Consider the following 10218-nt stretch of genomic DNA (forward strand, 5'->3'; position numbering starts at 1 on the left):
TCTTAAAGTGGTCAAATGAAAAAAAATGCATAGCCCTCAGCTCGAAACGTGTCAGTTTGCCAATAAAGTAGCAAGTTTATGATCCTGAAGTATTTGTCAAGTGGGCTGGTTAAGGTTAGAAGTTCTTTTTTACCTTAAATTCCTAAGGCATATTTAGTTGATAAGTTTGTGCTAGTGGAAATGTAAACAATTTTATTTGTTAAATGTAAAGGTATATTCTCTATCATTTGACAGAATTAACAAGGGTATCTAATAGTTTTTAAAGAATTAAATAGTATCTATGTGTAGAAAGATACTGAGTATGACTGCATTCATAACTCATTTTCGCCATTTTGTCCCTTAAGCCCTTTGAGCCTACGGCTGTCTATCGATATGATTTGTTAAAATTAAATACTTATACATTATACATATAAACAAGAAAACTATTACCAACTTACCACCTACCAAAAAAACCCCTCAAAATCTAAATTTATAAAATTCACATTCCTATGCATTCCTATACACTCCTGCTAGGTAGCTAGATTTTATATATATATATATTTAAATAACTGATCATAAAGGGCAGTAGTACTTTTAAAATGCTTATTAGCTTGGAAAAGTACAAAGCTTTTATAATAAGCAAGATTTTAGTATTTTACGCCATCTACCGTCGAGTAGTTAAACTAATTTTTATTGACTACAACGCCATCTATTCGATTGCTGGAGATTTTGCGTGAGTTATCAAAAAGCTACCTCATGTTGTTGTAAGTCATGCTCCCTAGATGGCGGTAAATTCACTTTTGTAGTTGCTGCACTTAACCCGGTAGATGTCGTTTAATTCAAATTTGCCCTAATGAATTACAGAAAAGAAATCTCTTGCTTTTGAGTATAGATGGCGCATAAATGTAGTTCAATGTTGTTGTTACAAACAAAATCATTATTGTAATGCAAAGAGAATTTGTAATGTAATGAAAATAAATTTAATCATTAAAGGTGAAATGTTTCGTTTTCAATTCTTAATACCCAAGTTTTTACTTAGACTTTTTAGCAGCTTCCGAACCCGGGCTATAAACGCGAACACCGAACTCCGCAAATGAGGGCTACCGTTTTTATGCTTATTTTTATAAAATTCTTCTATGCTTATTTTTATAAAATCAATACTTTCTAATATACACAAAGGTATTTTAACGTCTGAATGTGACATTTTATCAACCTGTTTAATTTTGCATAGATTTTATTTAGCACTTTGTTTAACCACTAACCATCCACTAACATTTATTGAGCTATATCTATCTTTGTTGAGTTATATCTATTGTTTACCATGATTAATCAAAGATGGACAAAGACTTACCACAATTATGAATAAGGAGTAAAAATTCCCAATAAAAAAGCTTGAAACCCGCAAAACTTCTATGCATTTTTATTTTGACATTTTGAAAGACCTCCATCTACACTAGCGCCCCTAGAGGCGAGATTAAACGCGGTAGCCCTCATTGCGATCTTGCTCTTTTAAGATCTCCAATTAAGGCGTAATTAGTGTGACAGAGAGTAATTGCTCGAAATTTACGGACTTCGATTTTCGCGGTTATAGCCCAGAGGCCGGGTTCGAATCCTGGCTCGTACAACTACCAATGAATTTCTCGAAACTTTGTAATATGCCTACTTGAATAATAAACTATCTTTAACTTTATCTTATCTATAAGTAGGAAGGAAAAAGTTTTGAGGATGAAAAACGCATGACTTCAGCATAGGTGTACATATGTAAAGTCTCTAATTCGCATCGGACGAACGTGAGTACTATACCTATAGATATGATAACCCTGCTAACATAAATAACCCAAAGTAATTCAGGAGTGGGCAAGCAATGGGATGTATAGATGCTCGAGTATAGTCATTTATCCTTTTTACCTATAGCCTCCTAAGTCCCGATTTCGTTTAAAAGGACAAATTCTAATAGAAATTTTAACTATAATTTTATAAAACTGCAGTAAATGACTGGGACTGAGGAGGATAGAATACTGACACAGGAGTGACAAGAGTTACTCTATTGTGATGTTAGGATTCCAAAACATATTATTTTTTTCGTTCGGTGGATATACATATAGCAAGACACAGCATGGTGTAGGTAGTACTTACACTCGAGCCATCGGGAGATGTTGATGTCGCGGCTGACAAAAAGATTGTATTTATTATTCGAATAGCATTCTTCGTAGGTCCCAACTCCCATAACAGCTGCTTCATATTTATATTCAATTACTTATAGTCCAGGATTTTCAAAACTTTTAGACACGAGTCTCAGCCAGGACTTCGTCTTTCCAGATTCCTTTTCGCCGGATTGCTGTTCCACCTAATCGTGGTTTTGTGTACTGTCTCTTCAGCGCTTGTGCGATACGGCTTTGAACGTTTACTAACAGACAAACTGATAAAGAATTTTTAGTCACTCACAGTCACAGGTTCACATTTCATAACTTTTATGAACATTAAGTTCGACATTTTATATTTTTGTGTAGGTACCTATTTAATCTTATTCTATTCTATTAAATAAATAAAATAAATAAATATTAAGGGACATCTTACACAGATCAACCTAGTCCCAAACTAAGCAAAGCTTATGGGTACAATAGTATAGGTATGGGTATTGTGCATAAAGTTGAAATAAACAAATAAGTCCGCTACGCTGATGGAAATTAATTTTGTTGAATGATTTACTAATAAGTTATCAGATAAAGGATGACGTTTAAGTAACTGACTGACATTTAAATACGATGAAAACAGCATGCAGCATTTGACCTTCTTGTTATATTTTAATACTACAAGGTTGAAATACTCTTTATTTACATACAAGATACATATAATACAGTGGTACTACGTAAACGAAATTAATAACTACCTTAAATCTAAAATAGGCCCTTGAGGCATTGTAGTACCAAGGATGCTGGCGGCATTTCCTCGCTGTATCGCAATGCTGATACGTTGTGCGAGGGAGCCGCCAGCTCTTCGGTCACCAGTTACGTCAACCAGACGCTTCGCGATTTCTGCAAACAACTTGTGCGCAAGGTTATATATGGTTATACATACAAGGTGATATAGGTTGTTTTCGATTTTTTCCATGTGAAACAGAGATAGGTCAACAAGTAAGTAGATAATCAATGGAACACGAATGCGCTCTTCCCATCCAGGTCTAAGATATTCCTCAAAACATCATAATTTTGATGATAAATAATAACCTATAAACTAAGACTGTCATGATTGGACCTATTATCAGTCTGATTAGTCTGATCATTTGATCGGTCTAGGTATGAGGCTGTATCTAAGCTATGCTATTGTTAAAATATTTGCGATTATGGTCTCTTCGTGTCGGACCTATTAGGCGATCCTATCTAAGCAATATCGAAGAAATTAGACGATCATCATTAGAGCAATCGTTTATCGCAGGCCACCCGCTTGGAACAATCGACTGATTCCGATATAGGTTGAGACAGCAATTTGGTCGGCGATCCTCTTTGAGATACCCTGCTGGCTAATATTGACTAGAAACTTTCTAAAACTCTTATCTACACAAATTTATTTATAGCAAAAACAACCCTTACAACCGCGATATAAAGTTTAATGTTCAAAGTATGAAAAAGTTAAGATCGGAGAAAGAAAAGAAGTAGGTTGGATAGGAAATGACTTTGCGGAATATGCAATTAGTCAATAGAGCAATAATTTTAAATGTTGATATTTGTTTTATAGTTCATAAGGTCATCTTTAAATCTTAATCTATTAGTTGATTAGCAAATATTTCAAAACGATTTGTTTAAAAAAAGAAAACAAACTTTTTAGAAGATACCTTGATAAATAAAACTTGACAACCAATGTCAAAACATGGATCCAAGCCTTCTATTTTGGCCATTGGCAAGCTTTTCTATTTTGGCTATTGGCAAGCTTTTCTTAGCGCCCTTTTCCTTATTATTTAAGTAAATACTAAACCATTCCCAAGAAAGCGATGACAATACTAACCAAAGTTCTGCATTTGCCTGTGCAGTATCCCTTAATACGCGGTATGGTGTCCTACGCTGTCATATGGCCTACGTGCAGCATTGTCCAAGAGTACATAGCTAATGGGACTACTATTGAGAACGCGGACTGGGCCCGCGCTGCTCGCTTTGGGTTCTTTGGGACTTTCTTCATGGCTCCTGTCTTCTACGGCTGGATGAAATACACAAGTCGCTTCTTCAAGAACAAAACCTTAACGACAGCGATAACCAGAGCGGTGATAGAACAGGTCTCGTATTCCCCTTTAGCCATGGCCTATTTCTTCTTCGGAATGAGCGCTTTAGAGCTAAAACCTTTCTCAACATGCGTAAACGAAGTGAAGGAGAAATTCTGGCCAACTTATAAGATAGGCGTAGTTTTCTGGCCGACTGCACAAACTATAAACTTTTATTTCGTCTCTGAGAAAAATAGGATCGTCTTCGTGAGTGCCGCTAGCTTCGTGTGGACCGTGTATCTAGCTCACATGAAAGCAAAAGAACAGCGGCTAGAGAACATCCCGAAAATACTGGAAAATATAACAGACGAACACACAAGAAAGGATGAGGAGACATGAATGTACTTTACTCTTACATGTCATGAAGCTGTGGTTACTTTTGCAAACTGTTATAGCGTTTTCTAAAACTCTATCTAGATCTTAGATTATTCTGATGTCAGATTGCTGTAAATGGTACCCTACAAGCTACACATTCTACGATTCCTGAGGCTAGTATTCACACAAAATAAAAAACATATCTCCTTTCCATCCGATTTTTTAGTTTATAACGTTTTCTCGAGTAGCTTCATCTTCTAGCCGCCCAGACATCCAAACTTGCCAAGACAAAATAAGCAATGTTTTATTTGTCAAAATAAAGGTTTAAAATAGAATGGAATAGGAGACCTTTTTATAGGTCTATGGGTGCCTAGAGGATATAGGACAGTGCCAAAACTGTTAGTTTTCCATTTTTGTAATCCTTAATGGCTACACTGGCTACTTTAAGATCTAGACACTATAACTTGTCTCCATCAGGCGTGTCTTAAACCAAAGATAGATATAACTCCGAAATTCACGAAAATTTGACTCTCGATCAGATGGCGCCACTAGTTTTGGCCTACACTCGTATAGAGGGCGTTGACTGTTTCGTTTGTTATTTATAATTTTAACGCATACCAGTGAAATAACATGGGTCAAAATCATATAAAAAAAATTAATGCAAATAAAAAATTAATTTATCCATATTTAAATACATTTTAACGTATTTTTTTAAATCTTCATTTTTAGTTTTAAAGTATGTCGATAGATGGCAGTGAATTTACAGTGGTTACAAAATTTACTATGACAGTACCGCTCTATCTTATTATATAGTCGATGTTATTATTATTTTTGTATCCTACGCATATAATTCTACTTAATACCACTTGTACCTAATATTTCAGAAATCTCCAATGCCATTAAACTATTGATAATTTAATAAAGAATTTTATTAATACGATATAATTATAAACGATCTCTTCGGGTGTGGCTAATGGCCTTACAACATAAATCCCTTGTCAGATTCCTTCCAAACGGACAAAAAGAGGTAAAGCATTAGAATTAATATCGGGAATGAATTTGGAAGATATTTTTATTGGGACATTAATCATGTTTGTCAACGCACAGTTAATGTTGCCGACGGTAGGGTCCGTTTGACTCGTGTTTGGGATAAGAAGAAAAAGTCTCACGACCTTAGTGTTTAAGTTTTGATCTTTAAAGTGGTTATACTGATTCGTAAAAGGACTCAAGATCTGTGTTATTGATGTAAGCCATTTTTATTTCTTATATAATATGTTTTATGGTCGCCTTGTTTAAATTATGCTGATCATAAATGAGATGCTGCATCGATGCTGATATGATGAAAAAATAAAAATAAAATGCGTTAAAAATTAAACCAATAATTTATCATTATAAATAATTTAGCACAATAATTTAAAAACAACATTTACATGTCGTCATTAGAGTTATTTTTAAAAGCTCCGACACAAACATATGCTATAAAACTTATAAAATCTATCTTCGAAAATATTTGAGAATCATGAATAATTATAGAGCTATAAATGTCAACAATATTACTCATAAAACCTTGTGATGCAATTTTTGGCATTCTTTTATTATGAGCTCTTGAGTCGAACCCATTTTTTTACAAACCCAGCTACAAAACTCACGTTTTATGGGAATCTATGAGAACCGGGTCCTAATCGATTCGACTCAGAAAATTGGTAGGTTCTACCTAATGGACATTCTTGTAGATGTGAAAAGTGACAGTGATTTCATACCATTCAAGTTTGATGTATGAAGACTATAATAGTAAGAATGAATTGAATGTGGAGCGCTTGGTATTATTTATTTTTTACGCTTTATAATTTATTTCTTCCACAGGTACCTAAGATCACCTACCTCCAACCTTCTACCTTGTGAGTTAATTTGTATTTTGCTATATATTGGTCCAATAATAAGTTTATAATATCGTTTAAGTAAATGAAACACTCGGTTTATAAAAAAAACACGTGTAATTGCTCTTTTAACAGCGCAGATAAATGAATGTTTACAATACAAACAGAAATACACAAAAAACTATGGCCTAAAAGTAAAAATACAAAAACTAAAAACAAAAGACTTGTTGCTACCTACTGGAAATAAGTCTGTAGACTAATTTCCTGTTTTCAATTTCCAGTTTCTATTTGACCCAAAAGTGACTGCTAAAGAAAGTCTTAAGTTATGAAGTTTGCCTTTGTACAGTCGAAGGCAAAAATATCGATCCAGACAAATGGCTCCAAAATATGTGAACACGACTTTATTGTCTAAGGTGTAAGAGCGTACACAAAAAATTTTGAAACTTTGGGAATGTATATATATTTATGCCCTTGACTGTACTTGTGTTTTTGTATTTTACGAATGGCGGTTAAAATGTAGCAAAAAATCTGGTGTCAGTTCTTCGCTCTTTCAAAACCACTAACCAATTATCCTTCCCGTTTTCATCATAATTGTCATAACCTTCCTAAAACACTGAAAACGTCTCACATAAATATACATTTCGCGGGCTACCGGGCTGATTGGCGTGTATAAACACACGGACACGCGGACGGACAATGTCGCGATATATAACTTGCTGTCGAATGTTATTTATGCTCCTGCGCAGAGTTGCGAACGCGCGTTGAGGTCTTGAGGAACCAGCGTGATGTGAGTTCCATCCAAGTATGCCTGGTGGCATCGATCGTAACGGGTAGACTAGGAGAATGAACCATTTGCGTGTATGTAAAGGATCCTGACCGAATTTTTAGTCGTCATTTTTCGAGCACGATTTTTTTGCTCTATACAGCACAACCGAGGTTTGAACCTACGAACCCGGTGGTCGTGCAAGCAAAGGGACGTCAAATTGTGCCAACCCTAATAATTGCTCGGAGCAATGCTGAGCCCCCACACTGCCTTTGTTGTATTTAATTTACTCTGTAACTGTGTTTCTTGTGTTTCTGTTTCTATGTAAAATAAGCATATAAATACATTCATACATACACTTTTACAGGTTCTCCTCAGTCTTGCCTGTGCGTTGTAAGCAATTGTAATAACACACTGTCAGTATGGCCTGGGAACCAGCACCATGGCCGTTATTACTTTACCAAGCTCGTATTTTATGTACTAAACCTGTTACCGAAACCGTCCCTCTTTTCAGTGACATAAGATTGAATTTCTATCACACGTTTGTGTTAGATGAGATAATAAAACTGTAGGCTGTAGTGGTGACAGTATATTATTTAAATTCAGTAAATAATTATAAGTTATTGTCGGATTTCAGAGTGTACACACAGGATATCAAAAAAAGCATAACTTGTACTTCAAATTTAATATACATATTTGAATGGGTAGGCCATTCAAATTTATATCTGTATTTCCAAAAAAGGGACAAGATACTGCCTATACAATACCTATGCACTTTTAAAGAGAGAAGAAAAACAGTTTGATGAATACGGGCATTTTCACTTAAAAGTCTACCATTAACTTTTTTTCGAAAATCCAATAACTTTTGGGTTATTTCTACTTGGGCTATCGATTTAAAAGAAAAAATGTCCCCAAAAATATTTCAGTTTTGTAACGCATTTTCACATACATTTTGTATGGACCGGTATAAAACTGACACCTAAAATTTGTATGAAAAACTGGGGACACTTATTTTCTTTATCTCATTCAATAGTACTAGTGATTCTGAATCTAAAGAACCCAAAAGTTGATGGTTTTTCGAAGAAAAGTAAATGGTACCATTTTTTCTGAAAACCCCCTTCTACTAGCAGCATATTATGCAATCTTAGGCTGGTATATATAACTACAGTCGCTTGTACTACATTAGGTATTAATCAGGGATGTAACGGATGTGGTTTTACCGGAACCGAAAGCGGATCTAGATGTTTTAAATTTAGTTTATCGGAACCAGAAAAGGAATCGGAACCGGAAACGGAACCGGAACCAGAATCGGAGTCAGTACTGTCAGTAGGTATTACACAACATAACATTAACACATTTTGAATTCAATAACACCAAAGAGGATATAATATTAGAGCGGTACTGTCATAGTAAATTTTGTAACCACAGTAAATTCACTGCCATATATTCACTTTAAAACTAAAAATGAAGATTTATAAAAATACGATAAAATGTATTTATATATGGATAAATGTTTTTTTTTATTTGCATTAATTATTTTTATTATTTTGACCCATGTTCTTTCACTGATATGCGTTAAAATTGTTAAATAACAAACGAAACCGTCAACGCCCTCTATACGAGAGTAGGCCAAAGGCAGTAGCGACATCTGATCGAGAATCAAATTTTCTTGATTTTCGAGGCACGTTTTTTCCTTAGACTGTATCCATCTATTACGGAGTTATATCTTTGATAACACGAATAAAACAAAACAAGTAATTAGTGCAACACGTGGCAAGCAAAGAGCCATGGCAAGATGAGATGAACAAAGCGACTGTGGTTATTGCAAACAAAAACAGGAAAAGCCAAATTAACCGTGTTAAGTAACCCGTACTTATTAGTATTACAGAATAAACAGTAACATAACTATAATCCAATAACGGCACTAGAATCCAGTTCCATCTCAATTAAGCAGAAGTTTGTAAAAAGCCGATTAATTAGAGCGATAGCAATATCGCTACCGGGAACATTTGGGCTCAAAGCCGCCGAAACTGGTCCCCCACTTAACGATCTCTGTCGTCGCTACCAAAAAAATTGCTAAAAAAACGGTGTACCTGACCCGCGGGGGACGTGTGTGGAGAGGATTTTACCGCCATTATAACAATGTAAAAACAATGCTTAGAATATAGGAAAATAATTGATTTTTAGGGTTCCGTACCCAAAGAGTAAAAACGGGACCCTATTACTAAGACTCCACTGTCCGTCTGTCTGCCACCAGATTGTATCTCATGAACCGTGATAGCTAGATAGAAATTTTCAGAGATGATGTATTTCTGTTCCACGCCATCATGCGCAAGCGGGTGGCGTCGCTGGTACGGCGCGTGCCCGGCAGCGCCAACAGTGAACAGTCTTCTTGCCACAGTCGCGGACAGGGTAGATGGCGCTTTCTGGCAATATTGGAATAGCCTACATGCTTGTAATAGAACAAGTTACATATAACATAATAGTATCACTAACATACTCGTAGGTTAAACATTTTAATAATATGCTACTAATACAATATGGAAGTTTAGATAACGAAATAAATGATTATTTAATTTAATTTAATTTTAAAGGTTTTTCAATACCAGTAAAAGCTGTCTATACACAATATGTTTCCCAAAATAAAGCATGGTAGCCCAAGATAAGAATTCACATTTCGCTAACGGCTGCGTGAACTCGATCGCACCAATACATCAGTGCCAGCGAAATGGATTGCGATCGTAAACGTCAAGTGCCAACTCATGGTAGCCGTAAAGTTGACACGATGGTTGGTAATACCAGCTCTATATCCATCCAAACTACAACTATTTCACGCTACTCCATAGAATCGTAACTTTTGTCAAAGATAACGCTGACCAAGATCACAAGACAAGACATAAAGTGTATTTTTTCAATGTCGGACAAAGGGACCTTTCCTCACCTGCTGTGGACATTATTTATGGTTTTTTTTTTTCTCGACTATCGTAGTTGGCATCGGTTTGAATTTTTGACCTTCTATAATTAGTGTGAAA

At 35.3% G+C, this 10218-nt stretch overlaps 1 protein-coding gene across 1 annotated transcript; it reads left to right on the forward strand.

Moving 5' to 3' along the window:
* Positions 1-3934: 3934 nt before the first annotated feature.
* LOC134750744 (mpv17-like protein 2) lies at positions 3935-4570 on the forward strand. The gene has a single exon (XM_063685986.1). It carries the CDS (start codon positions 3968-3970, stop codon positions 4568-4570), a length of 603 nt encoding a protein of 200 aa, XP_063542056.1. The 5' UTR covers positions 3935-3967.
* The last annotated feature ends 5648 nt before the right edge of the window (positions 4571-10218 follow it).

The sequence above is a fragment of the Cydia strobilella genome, chromosome 20 (assembly GCF_947568885.1).
Source record: "Cydia strobilella chromosome 20, ilCydStro3.1, whole genome shotgun sequence".
NCBI lineage: Eukaryota > Metazoa > Arthropoda > Insecta > Lepidoptera > Tortricidae > Cydia > Cydia strobilella.

Coding starts and splice junctions, on each gene's coding strand:
- LOC134750744 (XM_063685986.1), top strand. CDS start 3,968: ATGACAATACTAACCAAAGTTCTGCATTTGCCTGTGCAGTATCCCTTA.